This window comes from Raphanus sativus, chromosome 7 (genome assembly GCF_000801105.2).
Source record: "Raphanus sativus cultivar WK10039 chromosome 7, ASM80110v3, whole genome shotgun sequence".
NCBI classification, from domain to species: domain Eukaryota; kingdom Viridiplantae; phylum Streptophyta; class Magnoliopsida; order Brassicales; family Brassicaceae; genus Raphanus; species Raphanus sativus.
The window spans coordinates 443,361-468,142 of NC_079517.1; the positions used below are offsets into that span (position 1 = coordinate 443,361).

The following is a 24,782-nucleotide window of genomic DNA, read 5'->3' on the forward strand; positions in this document are numbered from 1 at the left end:
TTTATGTTTAACTGATTATAATATTAATATTAAAGCTAATATTGGTAAGGATCAGTCCGTAAATAAGGGTGTGATGAAGAATTTGATCCTAAAAAACTTTCAGGTCTTCAGATTTGTAGCTCCGACGGCTTTCATAGCGTCGGGGCTGTACTTCCATGTTTATAAATCTTCTCGGCATAGTTATTTTAAGATCCGTTTGCTTCTTGTGTTTTTTTTTTCCCTTCTCTGTTGTATGTCTGTTGTGTTAAGTGTGTAGTTCTTTTGGTGTTGAGGAGATCCTTCGTTAGTTTGTAAGATGTGGTGTGGTTTGTGCTCTTCGTTGCTGCGGTGGCTCGTTTGATAGGTTTGACCAGATCTGTAATTATTTCTGGTGTACGGTGCTAGTTGATGCCGTCTCTGATGTGGGTTGCTAATTCTTCCATCGGATTTGATCAAGTCGTTGTCATTTTGAGTCGTTTGTGGTTGATGTTTGGGGCCGTTCTATTCATCTCTTGCTTGGTTTCTTGCTAATTGAAGGAGCTCTGTCTTATGTCTCCTCATGGTTGAGGCTGTTGTCTCTGGGAAGAGGTGGTTCTCATAACACTATTTTCGCCGGCTTTCGTCTTCGGGAAGAGGTGGTTCTCTACACTTTTTTCGCCGGCCAGGTTTCAGTTAATCTTTGGTTTCTTCTCTGCGTGTTGAAAGATCGGAGCTTTGGATTCAATCCTTTTTCCAGTTTAGCTTCGTTGATGGAGGTGATTCGGCGTACATGATCTTCGACTTCGGAGGAAGCTCGTGACGGCCATTCGTTACAGAAGTTTTCGTGGTGGATGGAAATGGTGTATTCCACGTTGATTGTGGTGTGGGCTTAAGGCCTGATTAATTATAATGTTTTGTTTATTTTGAGTTTTGTTTAGTTTGTTTGTTGTTGTTAGTGTTGGGCTTATCCTTTTTGGACTAAGTCTTTTTATAAAATTCTAGATGACAAAAAAAAAAGGATTTGATCCTTAGTGCACTGTGGCATGTTTTTTTTTTTTTTTTTTTTTTTTTTTTTGATTAACCAGGTGGTTGACCCTTTCGGGACCCACCCACCTAGGCCCGGCGCCAGCCTGTGTCTGTACCGTTTAAGGCCCTGGACACGCCTCCCCTCCCCGCGAGTCGAACTCGGGTTGCCCCTCAGTGACCGAAGCCTGGGGTGTACCACTGGACTACGAGGTCCGGGTTGCACTGTGGCATGTTGTTATTGAGTCTTCTCCTGTTTCTCTTCTCTCTTCTTCATCTTCTTCTCTGCGTCAAACTTTCCGAATCAAATGGGCAAAGCGAAGAACAGCTTTTCCGCGAATCAAGACACCCAGTCCACCGACTCCCTTCCCTCTTCTCCTTCTCACTCTGGTACCATCTCCTTACTCTTTAATCTTCATAAAGCTTTGATTTTTTTTGCCTCTCCTCCATCTGGGTTTCTTTACACTTAACAATCCCTTAGGCTAAAGCTTTTTGCCTCTCCTCTCCTCCATATTGGGTTTCTTTACATTAACGAGATTTAGGGAAAGAACCTTACTTTGCTGTGTTTTGGAAAACGTATGTGGAATTATTCAATTGACTCTTTGCTATGTTTTGTTTAGGGAAGCTCTGGACGAGAGGGTGCGCAGAGCTTGTGAGAAAACTAGGGAACTTAAGATTCCCGATGTAAAGACTCTGCATGTGCTTAGGAAGCTACTTAGAGAGAATGGTGATAATTGGAATCTCATCAAACTTGACAACTACACTGCATTGATCGATGCTATCTACTCTCTTGAAGAAGAGAACGAGATTTCATCTAACAACAATAGAGGGAAGAATCCTGTTGTGGGCGCTGACACTCTGCGTAGAGTGAAGAGAAACGAGAAACAAAGCGAAGGTTCATTTGAGGGAAGAATGCTGTGAGAACTGAGCCTCCTCCTAGTGCTACTCTGAAGAAGCCAACTGAAACTTCATCTAATTGCAGTAGAGGGAAGAATCTTACTGTGGTCACTGATCCTTCTCCTAGTTCTACACTGAAGAAGCAAAGTGGAGGTTCATCTAATGGCAATAGAGGGAAGAATTATATGCTCAACGACCTTTCTCCTAGTGCTATTCTGAAAAAGCCAACTGAAACTTCATCTAATTGCAATAGAGGGAAGAATATTGCTGTGGTCACTGGCTCTCCTCTTCCTAGTGCTACTCTCAAGAAGCTAAGCGAAGGTTCATCTAATGGCAGTAGAGGGAAGAATGTTGACTCTCCTGCTACTCGGAAAACTATATATGGAACCCGTTTTGCAGCCTCAGGCTCGTCCGTTGAGGGAGTCCAGGAGCAGCCACAGAGTAGCAATAGTGTTCGCAAGAGGAAGTATAAAACCATTATTCGTGACATAACCAAAGGCTCTGAAAGCGTTGAGATATCTCTGGTTGTGCTAGCTGCAAGGGGGACTGTCTTTCAGCTGACTTTCCATGTGCTTGTGCTTGTGAAACCAGTGGAGAATATGCAAAGATTATATGACAAATTTAGCACAGGTCTGTATTCTAATTTTATTTCCACTGTTTTTGCTATGAATGAATGATATATTTGAATAGTCATTTGTGATTTAAATCCTTGACAAGATTCACCATTTGGACACACAAAATAAGGTGGAGTCCTTAACTATTCAAAAAAAAATACTAATAATCTTAAGGATTCTAAGAGCAAGTCCACCATTGTGAATGCTCTAAAGACTTATTTTGAGAGGGCTGAAACATAGTAAAATTTGTTTATTACCTGAAGCCCCGAAACTATATAAAAAACATATACAGTATGTTGCAACCCTACAATGATGATTCGGCCGTTGTCTTTGCTCTATGCCAAATAGACGTATCATGCAATTAAGAGTACGTCTAGATATAATATCAAAGAAATGAGGTAGATAACAAAATGAAAATTTAGTACTATACGAATTTAGGTTGATTGTAATATCAAAAAATAATAAAGTACTACGACAATACGAAGAACACTAGTTACTAGATAGATAGTGTTGTAATAAAATGTCAAGGTTTGGTTAGACCAGACAATATGGGACCTTCACGATGTCTGTCTCATGTTTCCTGCATGCCATGCATTCTATTTACTCTTTTCGTTCTCTACGTGCCCACGTCTCCACCTTTATTCATTTTCTTATTTGTGATTACTCAAACTTGTGAATAAATTTAGAACACTAGCTAAACAGGATCTCTTTTCTTACAAGTTGGTACGATTGATCGCGTATAGTTAGCGTTGAAGATTCTTTATTCTAAAGGTAGGTTCAGTTAGCTAATAATCCATCTGTTTCTGAATAAGTGTCATTTTAGAGTTGTGCACACAGATTAAGAAATCACTAAATTTTGCATATTTTCCATACAAAAACATCATTACCCATGTATTTCGACCAATAGAAAAATAAAATGCAGAATAAAATTAATAAATTCTGCATTAAAATATGAAAACGACACTTATTTTGCAACGAAAAAAAATTTCTACAACGACACTTAATATGAAACGGAGGGAGTACTATACAGTTAGCTAGTTTCTCGAAAGATGAGATGCACTTAAATGCTTGTTTAAACTATACTCCAAATTCAATAAATAACATCAGAAACATTTCCAAAACTGGAGATAGTACGTCGACGTTAGGCATTCAATTTTTTTTATCATATATGGTGCATTTAAATAAAAACCGAAAATAGTTATCTGGTAGACATTTTTCCTAATGATAATTTGATTCGAAGCATGCAATATAACTTTCAAGATTATTTCGTTCCTTATTATCCTATTTGCTTCCAAGCAAAATAGTTTTTAGTTTTGATTGTTTTTGATTACATGTTGTTATAAAAAAAATGTCGTGTAATTAAGTTCAGAGGTCGTACAGTTTGTTTTCAACATCTTCTAAACCTCAACTCCCACTTTTGTAATGATATTTATATTTTTAGTAAAAAAAGAAAAAGAAAATTACGCAACTCTTTATGAAACAGTCGACGTCAACCTAGCTGTATGTAAAATATACTAGATAGTTCATTAACTGATTATAAATTGTTTACAGAATAAAAAGATATAATCAAATTTTACATGTAAATAGTACACATTATATATATGAAGTTAAAAAGAATTTTACTGAACATTTTGCAGGGAAACAAATGAGTTATATATTAATGCACTAATTAAATAAGAAGTAAAACTTAAAAAAAGAAGAAGAAGTAAAACGTTTGGTTCTTAACATCTACAACGAAAAAAAGAAGTAAAACGTTGGTCATTAGTGAACGTTTTACACAACATTTTGTTACTTGTTACATTACCAGTAACAAAAAAGAGTAAAACGTTGGTTCTTCGGTGTAAGGTTTCTGAATTGTAGTGTTTTTTTTTCTTTTTGAAAAAGGGCCTTTAGTTTCTGAATTGAGAGGTTTCGGAATTGTAGTTGCATTTCGTTCTACACAAAATTCAGAGTAACAAAGAAGGGATAACTAATGTTAGTGTTCAGCTCAAAAAAAATTGTTAATATTCAGCTCAATATTAAACCCAAGAGAAAGATATAAAAAACAAAACAAAGTAAGAAGCTAAAGAGATAGACTGACATCCATGCTCCCTCAACCAAAAGACAAAACACTCAGTGCAGCATGAATGGCCTAGCTGTCAACACAACTCTCTTTTAAAATGATAACATATACTATAGGAACTTGTTTTTATTTTTTATTTGCTTACATATACTCTTCTTATTTAATCAAAACGAGACTGAGTTTTGTTTAATAATGTTATAAGATAGGAATTTAATTCAAGGATAAAGAGAACGCACATGATAATAATACATTGTACTGTAATGGTGCATTCAAGGACTCTTCAATACGTTCTAAGGCCACATGTTCAGTATTTAATCGGTCCATCTATGAAAGTTATTTTGGTATGCTGAAGAGAAAATGTACCTGGACCATTCTTTCTGTTTATATTTAGACTAACCTACACGTGATTTTCTTACTATTTGATTTGACTTTAGATCTATATTTCCCATTTTGTTTACTAAATTTTGTGTCAAGTCACACGATCTAGCCGACACCATCGATAAGATTGGCAATCTCTAACTAGTGGAATCGTCATATGCTAAATCAAATATCTGCAATGAATGGAAAATGAGCCCCATTAACAAATATATCGTGTGCATGTTTTTGGGTCCTAACACGAAAATTACATAGCATACAACTCGTTGTCGTTAAGAAAATAAAAACAAGTGGAAGTGAAAGTTGTGTAACCCCACTTGTTAAATTCCTAATTTCGAAGCACAAGAAAATGGCATAGAAAACTAACTACTCATCAATGTAATATGACGATCAACACACGTCAGTGTTTCTTGCCACCATTATACCAATATGTGGAATCTTATGAACAGAAAACGAGGAGAGACATGGTCATGGAAGGATTAGAAGAAGAAGGGCCAAATGCAAGTTGGAACTTAGGAAAAATACCAAAAAGATCCATCCTCTTTGGAAAATGTATTACAACCCCATAATCCATGAAATGAATTTCGATCTAAATCTCAGTAGCAAAGATATATTTTTGTAATAACTTTCTTTGAAGTACAAAGAAGACAAAAGAGCTTGAGAGAAAAGGGCAAGACCAGTAGGGGTTAAGACAGCTAAGAGTGTTCCTCAGGAGCCCCACAAAATGTCTTCTCTCCTCTCTCTTAAGTCTATCTCAGCTCTTGTTAAATGGTTCCAAGTTCAATGCTCCAGAAACCCACGCCCTCATCTCTCCGTCACACATGCATCCTATGACCTTTCCTTTTCTATCCATTTTCTTCCCACAAATTACCTTAACTACAACACCAAAAGCCAAAAGAATAAATTTACATAAGATGAGAAATTAAAGATAGACTTTGACATTTTAGCAAAAAAAAAAAAAAAAAAAAAGATAGACTTTGACACACCACCACCACCAACACTGTCAAAACAGACTTTTCCATGCTATATATCCTGATCTTTAATCTATATGTTTCAGTTTCGTCTCCAACTGTATCAACTGTATCTATATATAGCACCACTGACTCAAACCAAAAGCTAACAAACAATATACAATCAGCTACTAACTAATTCGGCTGTGAACATTCTTGCTTCCAACGTTTTACAAGATTATAATCTATAAGAAACAAAGGAAAGATTATCTCAAGAGGGGAGAAAACATCTATTGAATTAAATAAAGCAGAAAATAGAATATGACAGCTTTTACTTAAAAGACAGAGAATGAACATTGAACAGTAAAGAGAAGATAGAATCTCTGAATATCCACTTTAAACTACTGCCCTCTTGTCTTAACTCTCAGAGTCATTTATTCAGTTGTTTTGACCCATACGTTTTTGGCCACTTCCCATGGGTCTCCAACACCTTCTATTTACTCTAGGGCTTCCTCGGCTATATATATGGTCCCCTACTTGAACTTGAAACTCATAATTCAACAACCAGCACTGCTACTTACCTGTATATATTAATTAATACAGTGCTCGAAGATGGTTAAACCCTTTTGGAGAAAAGGTTCCGGTAGTGAGCGAAGTAAGATCAGTCCAGCAAAGAATAATGGCTTCACATGGTGCAAAGATCTTGGCCTTCACGCCTTTGGAGAGTTTTCAATGGCAACGATCCAAGCCAACAGTGTGATGGAGGATCAGTGCCAAATCGAATCAGGGCCATTGACGTTCAACAATCCTGCAGTTCAAGGCACGTTCGTTGGAGTTTACGATGGTCATGGAGGTCCAGAGGCTTCCAGATTCATTGCAGATAACCTCTTCCCCAACTTAAAGAGTAAGACACCAAGACACCGTTCTTTACATCTGAAACTGTCACACACACTAACACTCATGTTTTCACACATCAACAGAGTTTGCCTCAGAGGGTGGAGAGGTTTCGGAGGAGGTGATCAGGAACGCATTTGCAGAGACTGACGAAGATTTTCTCAACGCAGTGAAGAAGCAGTGGCGCAAGAACCCGCAGATGGCATCAGTGGGGTCATGTTGCTTGGCAGGAGTGATATGCAACGGACTGGTGTACATCGCAAACGCAGGAGACTCGAGGGCTGTGTTGGGAAGATATGAGAGAGGTGGAGTGAGAGCTGTTCAGTTATCAGTAGAGCACAACGCCAATATAGAGTCTGCGAGGCAAGAGCTATGGTCAATGCATCCTAATGACCCCAGCATCCTTGTGATGAAGCACCGGATGTGGCGTGTGAAAGGCATCATCCAGGTAAAAAACCATCACATGACATGATGATTACACTACTAAAAAAACTAGTTGGCATGACGATGTAAAAAAATAAACTCACTTATTTACATTTAATCAGGTGACAAAATCTATAGGGGATGCGTATCTGAAAAGAGCAGAGTTTAACAGAGAGCCGTTGCTGCCTAAATTCAGAGTAGCAGACCATTTCACCGAGCCAATCCTTAGCGCGGATCCATCAGTCACGGTTACACGGCTTACACCAGAAGACGAGTTTATGATTCTTGCTTCAGATGGGCTTTGGGAGCATCTAAGCAACCAGGAAGCTGTTGATATTGTACATAGTTCCCCACGCCAAGTAAGTTCAACGCCTAACGTGTATTCATATTATACAGTTTTGCACACAAGAATTGTTTGTTAATTAATACCTTTTGAAAAATTCCCCAGGGAATAGCAAGGAGACTAATCAAAGCTGCATTGAAGGAAGCAGCAAAGAAAAGAGAGATGAGATACTCAGACTTGCAAGAGATCCTTCCCGGTGTGAGAAGGCATTTCCATGATGATATAACTGTTATTGTTGTCTATCTCAACGCACAAATGGTCCAAACCAATGCTTGGGCTTCTCCACTTTCGATAAGAGGTGGCTACCCAATGCATTCAGCCTCATGAACACACCTCGCACTACATCATTGCCTCTTTAATGCATAAAGAGCCAGAAGAAATTGGAACCGGCAGCATGAACCACAATTAGTATAGCTAGATCAATTATTATATTTTGCGATATATCTTTGATATGTTATGTTGTTTTTATGAAAACATAAATTCAAATTTACCCCTGTAAGCAAATTATACAGGAGGGACATTATCAATGTCAATGCTGGTTGTTTTTTTAGAAGCAAATAAATAGCGTTTTGAGCATGACGCGCAACAAATACGACATGTGATTGACAAGCAGAATAACAACAGCTGGAAAAATAAGAAGTAAAACTGAATGTTTCATTCCCTTTATAAAAGTTTTCTGGCGCTTGATTCAAAGTTATCAACAAAGTTTTATCTAAAAACTATTACAGACTCGGAGAAATTGTGTAGCATCAGAAAGCCAGCAAAAGTCCAAGTTCCACGAACAGAGATTCAACGTCCCTTCACTTCCAGTTGCCACAGAAACCAGAGAAATGGAAACCAACAAAGCACTTCTATAGTTCTAATGATATTGTCTTAGATGATTGACAAAGGAATTCTGAAGTAGCGGCTTTAACAGTTCATATAAATAGCAAACCAAACGACAAATTGTAATGGGATCCGTAACAATATATAGATAGATAAGCTAGCAAATTAGGCAACTCGGAAAGCAATCAACAGATTCAACATTTTCAATTTCCAACTAGTATAAAAAGCTCTATTGATGCTGCCTATGCTTGATACCAACATGCAGTGCATTTAAGGAAATAAAGGCATCACTCAATCTAAACTTACCACTTTAAGCACCTGTAACACGGAAAAAGGTTAAGAAAACAGCCACTTCAGAATCCCTAGGTCCTAACACATTTGCTTTTCTAAGACAATCAGAACTATAGGTTACTTTATTGATTTCTCATGATCTCATCTGGTGACAACTTAGCTTCCGTCCATCTGAGAGAATCATTGCATGACCACATAACCTTGCTCCACGACTAAACTTCGACCTTAATAAAGATAGATACTACATACCGGGGGGACTTGTAATTCAGAAATATAAAAGAGAGAATCAAGCAGCCAGAGAGGGAATCATAAGACGCTAGAACACTAGCTGCCAAATAAAAAACAAAGATTGTGGAGTTAGATACGAGAAATAAACCAGTAACCACTATGTTTTGCAATGCAATCAATAAGTGTTTAATAAAACTCACCTAACTACAAAGATAGAAGGAACCTTATTCAGGAACCTTATGCAGCGTTTCCTGCTGCCTCCTGATGAAAACAAAACAAAATATAAAAATACATACGGTTAGCTATATATCCTACTTATTCTTTCATTCAAACAAATGGGAATTAAAAAAAAAAACAAGTTACCTTGCCAGTGTTAAGCTTCCCAGGTAATTCCGAAGATGAATCAGAAGCAGGTTTTGAAAACCTAAAGATGAGCAAATTCAAAAAAAAAAACACATTATTGAAAAATCAGTACTTCAGGTAGTAAAGAATGTTGAGCTGCATGGAAAAGTACCTTAATGCCCTAGCCTTGCGTTTATCTTCCTCAGCCGAATCAACTTTAGTGTCTTTCCCGAAACGTGCGAGTCTAGCTTTCTTCTTCGCCTCTTCCTCAGTGTTATCAACTTTAGTAGTGGATGATGATGATGATGCAGGAACCCCAAATCTGAGAGAAATATAAAAGCCAAGTAAGAAACTCATCTTCTTTTTAAAAAAAAAAAACAAAAACAAAACACGCAAGTAAGTAAGTACCTGTCAGCTCTAGCCTTTCGCTTCAACTCCTCTGCTTTCTTCGTTCCCTCTGAGCCACTCACTGCTGCTACAGTTCCGAACCTGGTACAGAGAGTGAGACACGTTTCAATTAATGATAAGTTCCTAAGCACGCAGAAACCCTAATTTCGCAAATCTAGGGGAAATCAAACGAATAAAAAAAATTAACCTAATCGACGAATCGAAGTGTTTAAGTTACCTCTCAGCACGAGAATTGCGTTTCTCCTCTTCGGTCAGCTTCACCGAAACGCCAAACCTCTCAGCACGTCGGATCTTCTTCTGTATATCATCGACGGGAGATGATGCATCTCCAGCAGTCGAACCAATAGCCTTAGAGTCGGCTTCGTCCTTCTTCTCATCAGTAGAATCGGATAATCCCTTGACTTCTCCTCCGTCGAGAATGTCATCTGGCTCCGCAGTGTTGAGGTCGAGGATTTTCTTAGGGTTTTCACCAGTGGTAGTAAGCCCCGAGCCATTCTCCGCCGTAGTCGTGTCCTTCACTCCGTTGCTCGCCATTGTGAATCGCAGGTAGGAGATTAGATAGATAGATAGAGAGAGAGAGAGATTCGTAAGATATTTTTTTCGCGATTGATTGACTGATTCGGCCTTTGTAGGGTTAGTAACTCCGTCGGAGAGGCCGCTCTCTCAAAATAAGGGGTAATATCGTCAAATTCTAAAACTATGGGCCGGATCGGATCAAAGTATTCGGGTCCACGAAACCAGGGCCTATAACATTCTCAAAAACAAAACGACTTCACATGAATATTGGAAAGTTTTTTTTTTTTTTTTTGGAATATTGGAAAGTTCAACGAGAGAGATCATCATACACTATATATTTTTTCTCTACTGAATGAACATCCGTGTTGGTCACGGACTCACGGTAACCATGAACCATTCGCATGAGTAAAAGATATAATCTCAGTCATAAGGAACACACTGTAAGAAAAAAATTGGAACATATGTCACTGCTTCATTATATACTATCAACAACAACATAGAATCTCTATGCCAAAGCCATCCTTTCTCCAGAAAGAACAACCTGCGAGCATCACCGCTCATATATATCAGCAGAGAATATATGGACTCAAGAAAGACAAAGGAGGAAACTGTTTCATCTTTACCTTTTCTATACCTAAAACTTCATTTTTGAGACTGACCTCGCTTCAACCCGGTTCAATGCAGCCACAGCACGGTTCAGACTAACTAGTAGGAAAGTTTTCAGTGGACGATGAATATAGGAGGTGTAACATCCTGAGTTGTGATATGTGAAAAGGCTTAAGAGAATTGATTTGGCTACCTATGTTACCAAAGTTGACTTACCTTTTCTGTCACACATCCGTTTAGAACTCCAGAGTTAAGCGTGCTTGGGCTGGAGTAGTGAAAGGATGGGTGACCTATCGGGAAGTGATTCGCGATACCGTGTAAGTGAGGCCAAAGTACGGGGAAAGGTCATGTGGTGATTGCAGGGTCAGTAAACAATGATTTCGAGCCTTGGAAAATTAACGGCCGACCGTCAGATGGGATGGGGCCCACGGGCCGAGAGAACGGGCGTGGGTGGCCCATTAGCCGTGGGCGGTCGGGGCGTTACAGGAGGGGTAATCAAAAGCAGCAAGTCCAGTGAGTTGGTTTAGCAAGTTGATCCTTGAACTCTCACTACAAAAAAATAGTTGTTTAGCATCATTTATTTCATATATTTACATTACTTATAAATGATGTAAAATAATTTTACATCACAAATGACTCTAAAAGTGGTGATGCAAATAATTTGCATAACTCCTTTAACAATTGATGTAAAAAATTAAATATTTGCATCAGTTTTCAAATGATGTTAGTTTGGTGTCGATTAAAGCAAATAATTTTAATTTTTTATATCATTTATCAATAACTGATATAAAACTAATTTTAATTTGTAAAATTGATATTTTAGTAATTGTGTAATTTATAATCATAGAGTAAATGTATTTTTACCATTTGAACATTTGGCGAGAAAGGAAAATGCTTTTCCAAAAACTATTTTTCATTGATGATAAAAGAATACATAGACTCCACAAAAAGCATGAAGATGAAACAACATGAATTCATGTAGAGAAAAGGATTGTAGATTTAAAAGAATTCTTCTTCTTTTATATTCATCTTTGGTCTCCATTTGTAGCATGAAACTGAATTGATTATTGAAGAATTTCCCATCATCTGTTCTTTCTCGAAACTTCTACTCCTTTAAATATGCAAGTGATTCTTCATTTGCCTCTGAAAAGAATGGATTCTAACAAAGAAAATACTCAAGTCATAAACAGAAGTAAACAAATTATAATTTTCCAAAAAGAGAAGAAGAAGAGAACAAAAAATAATAATATACCTTTTCAGATTTTTTTTATCGGATTCGTCCGGTTAGCAGATTCTTCTTTCCTTTTAAACCATGCATAAGAAAACATATAATAATTATCATCATGACTCATAAAAATGCTTGACTACTAGAGAAGTATTCATCACAGGTAAGATAAAAAAGTTGAGGAAACTGAGAAGAACACCAATAGATTATTGAGAATGTTGACAGAATATGCTTTTGTTGAGATCATGAAGCAGTTATAGAAGAACATGAGTCAATTATAAATTAAGCCATAAAAAAACAAAATCGCAGAAATTGTAATTAATTTCACGTAAGTTTGGCTGATATTTTTTTAAAAAATATATTAGAACAAATATTTTAAAATGATGCAAACTAAGGTAAAATAACAAAAAGAAAATCAGTTTTGTTTGTATCAATTATTTATTGATGTAAGTTTCGTAACAATTTTACAAAATGATGTTACCCAAAAATAAACACATGTATTAGTTATTTAAGCGATTTAATATTTTTAAATAATATCAGTTCCCTTAATGATACAAATTAGGAAAAAAATATATCATTTAATTAAACTGATGTTAAATTAATTCATAATAACGTCAATTCTTATAACTGATTTGAAATTATGGATATTTGTTTCATTTGAGAATAAGTAATGTAAAATAGTATCACTTATTTTTATGATACAACTTAAGTGATTCAATTCACTGTTTTTTTTGTAGTGTCTCAATCAAAATGATCTTTGAATCTGTTAGAGCAATCTGCAAACAAACAAGGTAAATAACATGTTTTTGAAGTTAAAGTGAGAGAAAGTTTCAGATTAGAGAACCTTCTTTTTGACCACCAACTAAAGAAAATCTAAGGACTTCAATACTGCATCATCATCATGTTCAAGCAAATCACTTACAACATCAAAGCAGCCAACCAAGCCTCAAATCTGTGTGTACTCATAGGTTTTGGAAACACAAAGATTTCATCTTCTAATCTTCCAAACAGATTGTTTATTGTGTATTTTCTGTGCATTCAATTTATTATTCACGGTGGACGTGAATAAATGAAAATTTACAACAAATAATTATATAAAGTCAGTAATAGTTGATAAATCATGATAAAATTGATTAGTAATATGAAAGGAGATTGTAGAGTCTCAAGTAAGTTTGCTCATTAGAGACATTAATTATTTTACATCCATGAATGTATGAGGATTAGTGACAAAACTCTTTTAACTCTATGCAGATTGTTTCTTTGTAATAATGGACAACACTTGATGAAGAATACTCAACTTCACTTGCGGATACATCCGAAGCTTTTACTAAATGCGAACATTAGTAAGTAAATTTGAATCTTGAACATGTTCGATGTTTATCCAAAATAAGAGTTTGCTCATGTCAGTGGCTTCTCTCATTTTTTTATATCAATGGTTTTTCTAACACAAGTTCTTATGTGAATAATCACTTCACTATAGTCTAGTCTTTTAATGGATTTATAAATCTTTTTTTAGATTTAGAAATCTTTGATAAATCCATGATTTTAAATTAAACAAGTGAATTTCAGAATAATTTATGTTAGTTTCAAAATAAAAAAGGTGAATTGTTATAAATCAATCAAATAAATTTATAATTAGACCTAAATAATGACCTTACATATGCTACTGAATAATACTTAATTTTAAAATCTGATTTAAAATAATAGAACTAACAACAGTAGATTTGAATATGAATTTTAAAAGCACATAACTAATAACATTGAATTGATTTAGATTTTCAAATCCACTAAAATACATAAACTAATAACATTCGTGAATTGGAAGACTTTTAGAACACAACCACCAAAACATACAATACAACATGATATCATCAAGGCTTATCCTTCTCAGGTTTCTTTTGAATTCACAACTAAAATGTGGCTAGGGCCTAAATGTGGCTAGTAGTACTTGGAACTTCCCAAGATATTCTTTTGGTTTTGGTTTGACCACAGCCTCTAACTAAAAAAGAAACCTTGCAAACAAACTCTATCCTAGACCATTATTCTATCAATCATGCATATTCATCATAGCTTCAACAATAAGTTTTCGATCCTACTGGCGCAGACTCAGCCCGCTTTAGTGAATTTAAAACCTTTATGGCATAATCCACAATCTTTTTGTACTATAAATATCAGAGGATGTGCTCTGCCAAATTCAACAAAATTTTAACCATACAATAAAGACACCTACCTATTCGAGAAAAGCCCCGCAAAAGTAAGAAGATAAGTGATTTTCAACTTGCTGATAAAGTTGGATCTAATCTTTCAAAAATTTATCCTTTTAGGTATAAGTTTCTTTTTTCAGAAAAAGAAGACATTTCTCCGTAGTCTGGATGATGCAAGATGGTTTGAAAAGCTGCTTGAGATGGTCGGAACACTTTCTCACACTGATAATTAATGTATCCATTATACTGAACCGAATCAATCAATTGCTAAAATTATCTGCATCATTGTTTTTAGTGTCTTAAATCAATAATTTAATATTCACCATTGACATTATTATCTATAAGTCACTGATTAAAATAAGTTGAAATCTATAGTAGAGTACAATAATTTTGGAACAAACAACAAAGACATTCTTGAAAAGCATATTGTTACATTTCAACGCAAAGTGCTACATATCATTATCACATGCGAAGTGCATCACACCAACGACAGTCATAAACATGCATCTCTCTACAAACAGTTTTTTTTTTTACAAATTAGTCAACAGTGATGCACACTTCATTTGAGTCGGAACAAACTGTCTTGCTGCTATTACAGTCAGAAGAGTTCATCTTGTAGAATGCTCTCCATTCATCAATGTTCTTCATCTGATCACATCTCAGTTCAGGTAACCGTCTCCTCTCTACAATCTCAAGAATCTTCTCTGTTCTACCGAGATGCAGAGCCGCTCCTCTCACCGACTCTTCCCTCACTTCTACAGCCGTTACCAAACACTTGACCGATACCACTTGCACCACGTTGCAAAAACAGCCTGAAACTATGTCAGAGATTGTGGTTTCAAGCTTTCTCAACAGAGCTTCCCCTGTTCCGTAGTCTCTCGTTTCGTAGTTTAGAAGAATGGTTTGACAGATTCGGTACATGGAGTTGGCAGCTAGAGTCTTGATGGGCCAATGAGAGGGCCTGTGCTTCATACACACCATCAGGTTCATCTGCCACGACTCTGAAAACTCTTTCTTCGCCGCTTCCGCCAGCTCCCTAATCGTTTCTTCAGGACTTCTCTGCTGCTTGGATAGTTTCCTAAGATCCACATCGAACCACTTATGGTAGAGATCAACACCTAGCCAAACCACCTCAGCAGCGTTCCTGAGGTTACCTAACTGTCCTCCCGTATCTAAGACGCATTCAAACTTGTTAACAGAGTCCAATGCCTCATTGACAGCATTGAGCAGCTTCTGGACGGAGCAAGGCTTGACATCGGGAAGAGCTAAAGCTATGGTTGTCATTGTCACAAGCGGGAGAGCCCAGCAGTTAGGCGGCTGCTCTCCAGATGGTGCAAGAGAAGCCACCTCATTGCTGTCAAACTCTCTAATCCCTTCGAATCCTTTCGAAATCTCCGTCGTCGCTTCCAAAAGCTCTATCAGATTCACCGGCTGGTTCTTTCTACCCTTCTTCACCCAATGCTCAGTCGCCTCCCTGTTGCTCCTCACCATCAAATCCACCAGCTCGTCCTCTCCTTCGAGATGCAGTACATAGCTCCCCAGCTCCTGTCTCGAACCACCAGACATCTCAGAGTCAACATGAGAGACGGTACTTCTACCCGTTGCTCTGAACGCCAAATGAAAGCAAAGCAAGATTCTACTCACGCAGTAGACAGAGATGTAACGGATGATCTTGCTTGCAAACACTATCACATACTGCACCCCTATGCATACATCCAACAACCAGCGTTTCGCGTCGTGCGCGGTCTTCCTGCAGCTGCGATCTTTGAGTATCCAAAGGCTGCTCAAGGGACGTTGTTTCTTCTCGGAGAACCACTGCGTCCAGTAACTCTCCACTCTAAACTCGTCTCTATAGCTCCTATTCCCTCTAATCGGACACCTGAATTTGACAGCAGTGAACCATCTGATCGCAGGAGCAACAGTCCCTACGGCTACAGCGCTAGCCTGACAAACGAGAACCAGAGAGGTCGACCATTTATAATCAGAATCTCCATCACAGAACCTAAGCGACGATGACCTCTGACTCAACAAGTAAGAACGAGCCACAGCTTCACCCAACGTAACGGCGCTTAAAAGACAGAAGAAGCCAGAAGCAGTGCACGTGACGGAACGTGCCATCACGAACTGAGGACTACTAGTGTGAGCCATCATCCAGAACTTTGACAAATCTCCCTGAATCTTCTTAGCTACCGTAATCCTCTCCGTAGCCAAAGGACACTTCAACGCCACCTCGTACTTCTTCTTGTACTTAGTCTCCAAGATCCTCTTCGTGGTGGGGACAGTAGTCGCGGAGAAACTCATAATCATTAACATAAGAAGCATGAGAAGGACCACAACAAAGTGTTCCTCTTTGAACACGTAGATAGCACCTGTACCTAACTGTATACAGATGTTGACGACATCTGTAACCACGAGGATCGCTAAAGCGACGAGATTCGTTAAAAGATCTCTGTCCTCCATTATACCCAGCGAAGGCATCGAGTTGCCCATCACCGTGCAGACGAAGACGCTGCTGCTGAGCTTGGAGAGCTGGTCGTGGCGGCTAGGCATGGAGGTGTTGAGATCGACGGAGAGTTTGATCCCGACGGCGATGAAAGTGAGGGAAGTCGCGTTGAGGGAGAAGTACTTGCAGGGGAACCAGAACTTCCGGTGACGGAAGCCGCGGAGGAGGTCGGCGGCCATGGCTAGCGAGCAGAGGAGTGAAGCTGAGGCTACGTATAGACCGATCGAAGGCATGGGTTTGCTGAACTCCGCGTCGTTCAAGACGCCGTGGGCGTCGCATCCGAGGCTACCCATCTCTCTCTCGAGAGAGAAAAGCTACTTCATGGATGTGGGAGGGGAGACAGAGAGAAGTGTTAAAGTCTTGTTTTTTGATTTGAGGTTTTAGTCAATTTTGGGATTCTATTTCTGGGTTTTCTTTTAAAGATCCTATTTTGTTTGAATCTCTCTGTGCGTGGAATTTTCTATAACTTATGAGAAAATTCTCTGTGCTTTTTCTACTAGTATATGATATCAGTCATGGGAGTGGTTATGTCGGTTAATGTTTTTTTTAGTTTAACTTTGTCGACTTTTTGCATCCTTGATCCTTTTCAGACAGGGTGTAGTGGCTTCGCTATGCTCTGTTCCGACCGAACAACAATTTTACTCTTATGATTCTATAGCTAGATCAAGAAATTACACACAAGCATCGCAGTGTATTAACAAGCAAAATCTCAAAACATTAATTGTGTTTAAACTATAAATATGTAATCTACCATTTATGGAAATGAAAATAGAGACATTAGTCAATTACCATATACTGAACACAAATGCTACATAGTGAAAGAACATCACCTACAACCCAACTCTATGTAATTCTCTTTCTTTTAACAGGATTACAAAAAAAGAAGGAACAATCACTTACTATATAAACGAATCCAGGTAGAGATGTAAGAAGGAGAGCCAGGTGGTCCCCGTTGGAGGCGGGATATCGAATCGAGTTTGGCCCTGAGAGTCCTATTAATGTCCTCTATGACTGACGAAGAGGAACGTGATGAAGCAGAGTGTAGCCTTGAGTTCCTTTCTTTCCATAGATCTATGTAGATACAAAGCAAGCTTGGAAGGACAATCTTAGGACCAAGGCGACATTGGAGTCTCTAGTGGGATTCTTTTATCCCTCGGATTGCTGCGTCAAAATCAAAATCTGATGGAGGAGTGTAAGATGGGTTGGAGCGAAGAAGAACCGACCAAACTTCCCTGCTCAACTCACAATCAAAGAACAGACCGCTGCTGCTTAGTCTCATGTTCTAGAGCACACAACGGGCAAACTTCTGGGACTTGTACACCCCCACGACCGCAATCTATCACGAATACTAAGCCTGTTCCATACTGCTACCCAAGTCATAAATGCATGCTTCCGAATGTGACCCTTGAACCACACTGATTTATGCCAAGTTACTGCTGGGTCGTTATCATAGAGATGACTCCACATTGCTCAAGTAGAATAAGTGTCCTTAGGGGGCGCGGGGCGCCTCTCCAATTTTCCATAAATAACAATCATCATCCTCTTTGTTTTACAAAAAAAAAACAATCATCATCCTCGGGGCTGTTCATTAGGAGCATGACCTGACAAGCACTGCGTGAGAAGCAGTATATCTAGGTTTCTGCTCCGCGAGTTATCTAACCACTATCTACCATTCACAAACGCTTCGTTCACTACGGCAGATAATGGGAGGCCTGTGATACGCGGTCCTTCAGGACCTGTTATCTCGAGAAGAGGTCCAAGAGACGACCAGTTATCTAGCCAGAAGTTTGCAGTCATGAATTTAACATTTTACCAAAAAAAAAAAAAAAAGTTTGCAGTCATACCATTTCTCAGTTCAAAAACTAAAATATTTGTCTGAAAACATGGATATTAATTAAAAAAAGTTTGTTTAGAAACATAAATATCAGTTTTCTAAAAACAGTTTATTCGAAAATATGGATAGTAGTTTAAAAAAAAATGTTTAGAAACATAGATAGCATTATAAAAAAAAAATTCAATATTGTTTAGAAACATGTATAACAATAAATTAAGGAAAAAATGATGGACTTATGTTATTAAGAAAAATTGAAATTTCTATTATATTATGAGAAACTATTTTTTTTTTTTTTTGTGAAACTGCTTTCATTAAAGCATGAAAATAACTTTAAAACATTAGAGCAAGAGCCTGTTTGGCAACAGTGTCTGCTCTATCATTGTTTACTCTAGGGATAAACTTAAACATGACAACAATAAAAGCGTTAGATAGAAGGTAGATATCATTAAGGGGGCCTGCGATCTCCAACTTCTTCCCTTTTGAATTGACGAGCTTGATCAAAGCTTGAGAGTCCGAGAGAATCAAGAGAGAGGTGATCCCTTTATCAATAGCAGAGTTCATGGCTGAACGCATAGCCAAGGTTTCCGCGAAGAGGGGCGACTTTACAAAGCTTGCAGTCGCAGAATGAGTTGAAGACGACCCTGTATCATCGATGATCCAGCCAAGACCGGCGCGGCCCGTAGAGGCGTTCCAAGCAGCATCTGTGTACATGCAAGGGATGTCGGTGTCTGGGATTGGATCCTGGTTGATGCTAGGAGGCTTCAGATTTGGATTTGTCAGGGAGATTTGAGCGAGCAGCCACTCTCTCGCTTCCGTTGTTGCCTTCAGTAGAGTTTCCTCAGGGGAGAAGTCTCTCTTCTGGAACGTGAGCTGATTTCTAGAGATCCACAAGTTCCAACATAGCGCTGCCGTAAGCGTTCCTGGCCCCAAGCCCACCGGTGGGAGCGATGAGACTCTTCGAATTAACTCCATTCCTGAAAGCGTATCAGTGATTTGGTCCACATCGATCGTTGTCGCAAGCGGAGCCAGCTTCCAGACCTTTCTCGCGTACGGGCAAGTGAACAACAAGTGAGCTACCGTTTCCAGATCACTACATCTCGTGCATCTGCTCGAAATAGGTATGTTCCTAATAGCAAATTGCTCACCCACTGGAAGAGCGTCATGTAGAGCATTCCACAGAAAAATCTTTACTTTCTCTGGCGTCTTGATGTCCCACACATTCGCTGACCAGTCTATTGTTGTTGTAGGATTCTCTGCTTCCTCCAGAAGCAGGAGTTCAGATTGGGCTCTGTAGCCTGATTTGGCTGTATACTCCCCAGTGCTTGTCTTGAGCCACACAAGTTCATCTTTTGCTTTGCACACGCTTGGCTTGATTTGGAGGATCTGCGCTTTGTGGAAGGGTATGATGAGGTCAATCTTCTGCTCATCCCACTCCGCTGTGTCCTCCCTTATGAGATCAGCGACCGTTAGTGCTTGGAACTCGCACGGTGGCGGTCCAATAGGTCTCAATTGCTCAGACGAAGATAACCATGGCTCTGTCCAAATATTGATCTCTGTTCCAGAGCCCACAACCCAGCCAAGTTGTCTACTAAGCAGGTTTCTTCCTATTAATATTCCTCTCCACCCGTGTGATGATGCTTTTGTTGGTTTGACCACTAAAAAGCTCTCGTTTTTGCAGTACTTTCCCAAGAGTAGTCTGGCCAGCAGACAGGATGGGTTTTTGAGGATTCTCCAACTCAATTTAGCAAGAAGGGCATCATTGAAGGTAGCAATGTCCTTAAAACCCAAACCTCCCAACTTCTTTGGTCTTGCCATTTTTCTCCACGCTATCCATGACATCCTTTTCTTTTTACTTTTTGTGTCCCACCAAAACCGAATTAACACAGATTGGATTTCATCACAGAGGGTAACCGGAAGCTTAAAGCAAGACATGGCGAAGGAGGGCATAGCTGCTAGCACCGTTCTGAGCATTATCATCTTCCCTGCCCGAGAGAGAAACTTCGTAGACCAGCAGATGGCTTTGTGCTTGATCTTATGCACTATGTTGGCAAAGAGGTCTCTCTTTCTCCTTCCAAACTGCTCCGGCAATCCCAGGTATTTCCCAAAGCCACCATCCATCTCAATTCCTAGCGTTTGTTTGATTGAGTTCCTCTTGTCCTGTCTGATCTTTCGTGAGAAAGTGACTGCAGACTTTTGCGCGTTAATTAGTTGCCCAGAGACTCCTTCGTATGTTGTTAGGATGTTGAGTAGTGTTAGAGCATTTTCCTGATTAGCTTTGCAGAAAAACATTGTATCATCTGCAAAAAGCAGATGATTTATGCTAGGACATCCTGTAGCTATCTTGATCCCTTTGAATTTCCCATTCCTTTGGCCCAGTTGACACAAACCTGATAGCAACTCGCTGCATAAAATGAATAGGTATGGGGATAGCGGGTCCCCCTGCCTGATTCCTCTTCCTGGCTCGACTGACCCCCTTGTAGCATCATTGATTATAAACGAGTAGCTGACAGTAGAGATGCATTGCATGATCCATTGAATCCACGTTGGATGAAATCCATATTTCTGTAGCATCGCTTCAATGAAGTCCCATTCAAGCCTATCATAGGCCTTACTCATATCAGTCTTTATGGCCATGTAGCAGTGCTTTTTAGCTTTTGACGTCTTTAGATAGTGCAATATTTCATGCGTTATCAACACATTGTCTGATATCGCTCTTTTTGGCACAAATGCAGACTGTGTTTCTGTGATCAGGGCGCTGAGAAGGGGCTGGATCCTTTTGGAAATGAGCTTCGATATGATTTTGTAACAGACGTTACATAGCGCCAAAGGTCTGTAATCCGCTACTTTCATTGGGCTTGTGATTTTTGGAATCAGTCTAATATGGGTCTCGTTGACAGTTCTCGGCATACAGCCGGATAGGAAGAAATCTTGCACCTCCTTCACCAGATCTTCTCCCACTACGCTCCAGTTCGTTTGGAAAAAGCAAGCAGAGAAACCGTCTGGGCCCGGAGCCTTCCCAGGATGGATCGAGAAGAGTGCTTCTTTTATCTCCAGTGCATCAGGTATCTTGATCAATCTCTGGTTTGTCTCCTCAGAAATTTGTGGGGTGATTGCCTCGTTTATGATTTGTTTCATCTCCTGCGTGTCTCTGTTTGTAGGTGTGAAGATTCTTTGGAAATAGGCTTCCAATGTCACTGTTATCTCTTCCTCCGCATACACAGGTTCGCCATCTTCACCCTCTAGAACTGAAAACTTGTTTAAGGCCTTCCGTTTTTTCGTTGATGCATGGAAAAACCCAGTGTTTTTATCGCCTAGATTAAGCCAAAGTTGTCTGCTTCTTTGCTGCCAATGCTCTTCCTCCAACTTGTAGGCTTTGTGTAGTTTCTCATTCAGCTCCTTTAGTCTGATCTCATCCGGTTCTGAGTCTGACATGATGCGATCGATATCTTTCTTTAGTCCCTCCAGGATATCTTTAATCTCCTTCTGTTTTTGCTTGGACCACTTTATTATAGCCGTTCTGCATCTGTCTATCTTTTGCTTGACTTTAAGCTGAGTTTCTGTAGTCCAAGTGTCTTCAATCAGCTTTAATACTTCAGCGTTTTTACTCAAGCTTCTGTCATATCTGAAAATGCCTTTTTTCTTCAGTTTCAGGGGTTCAAAGTACGTTACTATAGGGCGGTGATCAGAGCTTTCATATCTAAGGTACTCGCATCTCCCTGATGGATAGAGTTCTGCCCAAGCACTATTTGACAGAGCCCGGTCCAGTCTGCACTTCACATTATGGTTGCCCCTTTTTCCCCTCCAGGAGAGGAAGTTGCCAGTGTGCTGTAAGTCGTACAGGTCCCCTTCTGCCATAAATGATCTGAAGTCATCAAAAGATTTCTCCGAGCGTTCAGTTCCTCCTTCCTTCTCACAGTTGCCCGTCATATCATTAAAATCTCCTGAGGCAAACCACGGGGCGTCTCTTATCAGTGCTAGCGCCGTTAGGTAATCCCATACTTGTTTTCTTCGTTTCTTATCTGGATCACCGTAAACAAAAGTAGCATAGCTAGCCTTTCCTTCATACATTAATTTCGTATCGAAATAGTTTTTACAGGAGGAGATTACATCAATATCAATGCCATCTTTCCAAAGAAGCGCTAGCCCTCCTCCTGCTCTGCCTTGTGGAGGTACAGTCTTTAGATTTGGGAGTCTCAAGCACTCCAATTTCTTCGCCACCACCTCCTGGGGATTTTTTGTCTCAGATAGAAATATGATATCAGGGTCCACTTTTTTGCAGATTTCTCTGAGACGACGAACTGTCCAAGGGTTCCCCACCCCTTGGCAGTTCCAACATACCACTTTTAAGGAAGAGGAGAGGACGGATTTTGAAAATCCATCCCACTACCCCCAAGCGGAGCTGAAGTAGTGCCTGTTGGTCGTTTCTTCAGCTTTGTTCTTCTTATGTTTGCACTGGTTCCTGCAGATGAGGTTCCAGTAGCTACACGACGGTTCTCCTCTCTACGAGGGATAGTTACGGTAGATTTCTTCCTTGAAGGAGACGGTTGGGTTTTGGAGATTTTCCTTCTCCTCATTCCTACACCCAAGAAGTTCAGTGGTGAGGCAGCCACCGCTTTCCTGCCAGGTGGTCTTCCTGGTTTACGTTTAGAAGCCAAAGGAGGAGGGTTTTCACTACCAGTTACTTCCTCATTTTCCATTATTGGTCCAAGTCGTTGGAGTGCAGGAAGTCGCGTAGGAGTGATCGTTTGGTGAGTGTCGTCAAGCATAGGTTCAGGTACTGATCCTAGCGACGCTCTGACCATCGAAACTGCTGTTTCCTCTATTTCTCCAAGTTCCTCAGCTTGCCTGAGTCTCTCCTTCCTGGCCGCGCTTTCAGTGGGATCAGCACAGTTTGTATATTGTGTCATAGCTTCTCTGACCTCCACCATAGCTTCATTTAGCGCTCCAGCCGGCAACTCCGACATTGGTGGATTCAGAATTGGTCTTGACGACTCAGTTACTTCCACTTGACGGTAGCTGCTTTGTTTAGTTTTTTCAACCCATGATGGTCGGTTTGATCCACTCCTCGGGGCTATTTGTGATTGAGTTCTCTCAGAGCTGTAATTGTCTGTTCTCCTGAACTCCCTCGAATGGTAAGATTTCGATGCTGCTTCTAGGTTGTAATTGTGGTAGTTTGGCTGGTCATTGCGACTCTCATTTCGCCCCTCATTACGAGAGAAGGATCTGCTTACTTCTCTTCCACGTCGTGGGGGTGAGTTTCTTCTTCTAAACTCAGTTTGGTAGGATTGCTCTCTTTCCCCTATTCTGTTATACCCTGACGTAAAGTTGTCTCTCTGATTTGTTTCCAGGTTTCGATAGTTTGAGTGTGCTCTGGAGTTTGTGAGAGTCTCAAAACGCTGTTTCTCCACCTGAGCACGTCGGGGTTCGTCTGATTGTCGACGTGTTTCCAGCGCTTCCCTTTCCTTTCGTTGTCCCTCAGGGCAGTCTTGCACTTCATGATCCAGCCGGAAGCATGTTTTACAGTACTTCTCAATTTTTTCATATACTAGAGTTGCCTCAATCTCCTCTCATGTATCATAATCCAGTGTAGCTTTTGTGATGAGCGGTAGAAGCCCGTTTATCTGCACTCTCATTCTTGCTTTTGTAGCTGTTATCTCTACCGAGTCACGGATTCCAATGTCGTCAGCTAAGGCTTCCAGCGCCGCCTCCGACCAGAGATGGAGGGGGATCCCCTGGACTTGGATCCAGAAAGGGATCTGGTTTGGGAAGTTTGGAGATGTTGACGGTTCCCATCTTTGGAGTATAATCATCCAGTGGGCAAAGTGGTAAGGTCGATCTGCCAATACCTTCAGCACGTCTTGCTCAGAAGCAAATTGGAACTGGAAGCACCCATTTCCAAGATCCGCTCCCACTGGTTTCGTCTCTACTTTCCAGTGTTCTGAAAAGAATGGGATTAGCGACCACATCCTTTGGTGTTTGGGGTTAGTGATTCTTCCCACCAGCGTGAGAGAGTGTTTCCTTATCAGGGCAGAGTTATCAACAGCAGGGACTCTTATCCTCGCCGTTCTTGGGGGTTCCTGAGGCGCAGCTAGCCCTTTGCCCTTTTCTGCATAAGATAGTCTTCTTTGCATCTTAGCAAGCTTTGAGTAGCAGGTTTTGTTCTCGAACTTGTGTTTTGTTGCAGGTTTCTTCTCACTTGGCGGTGAGTGATGTTGTAGAGTTATCGCAAAGATCTTCGTTCAGCACTAACTAGCCTTCCTT

The 24,782-nt window shown here is 39.8% G+C and overlaps 4 protein-coding genes across 5 annotated transcripts; 2 read left to right on the forward strand and 2 right to left on the reverse strand.

Annotated features, from left to right (window-relative positions):
* Positions 1-1,012: 1,012 nt before the first annotated feature.
* On the forward strand, positions 1,013-1,902 carry LOC130497462 (histone-lysine N-methyltransferase SUVR4-like). Its single transcript, XM_056990261.1, has 2 exons — positions 1,013-1,371; positions 1,602-1,902. Exons 1-2 carry the CDS (start codon positions 1,214-1,216, stop codon positions 1,900-1,902), a joined length of 459 nt encoding a protein of 152 aa, XP_056846241.1. The 5' UTR covers positions 1,013-1,213.
* Positions 1,903-6,420: 4,518 nt separating this feature from the next.
* Positions 6,421-8,029, forward strand: LOC108818210 (probable protein phosphatase 2C 67). Its single transcript, XM_018591109.2, has 4 exons — positions 6,421-6,783; positions 6,860-7,221; positions 7,319-7,555; positions 7,645-8,029. Exons 1-4 carry the CDS (start codon positions 6,492-6,494, stop codon positions 7,864-7,866), a joined length of 1,113 nt encoding a protein of 370 aa, XP_018446611.2. The 5' UTR covers positions 6,421-6,491; the 3' UTR covers positions 7,867-8,029.
* A 143-nt stretch (positions 8,030-8,172) lies between these two features.
* LOC108818211 (protein MODIFIER OF SNC1 11) lies at positions 8,173-10,236 on the reverse strand. Of its 2 annotated transcripts, XR_008936758.1 has the most exons (7): positions 9,851-10,236; positions 9,634-9,714; positions 9,398-9,547; positions 9,247-9,307; positions 9,084-9,144; positions 8,905-8,983; positions 8,173-8,826 (listed from the first exon to the last, which is right to left on the reverse strand). XR_008936758.1 is itself a non-coding variant. In XM_018591110.2 (6 exons), exons 1-5 carry the CDS (start codon positions 10,165-10,167, stop codon positions 9,121-9,123), a joined length of 633 nt encoding a protein of 210 aa, XP_018446612.1. In that variant the 5' UTR covers positions 10,168-10,236; the 3' UTR covers positions 8,173-8,983; positions 9,084-9,120. The 2 variants fall into 2 exon arrangements, 1 of the variants encoding a protein (XP_018446612.1); XM_018591110.2 differs by having other exon boundaries at positions 8,173-8,983.
* A 4,336-nt stretch (positions 10,237-14,572) lies between these two features.
* Positions 14,573-17,141, reverse strand: LOC108818488 (uncharacterized). Its single transcript, XM_018591474.2, has one exon. It carries the CDS (start codon positions 16,978-16,980, stop codon positions 14,722-14,724), a length of 2,259 nt encoding a protein of 752 aa, XP_018446976.1. The 5' UTR covers positions 16,981-17,141; the 3' UTR covers positions 14,573-14,721.
* Between the last annotated feature and the right edge of the window lie 7,641 nt (positions 17,142-24,782).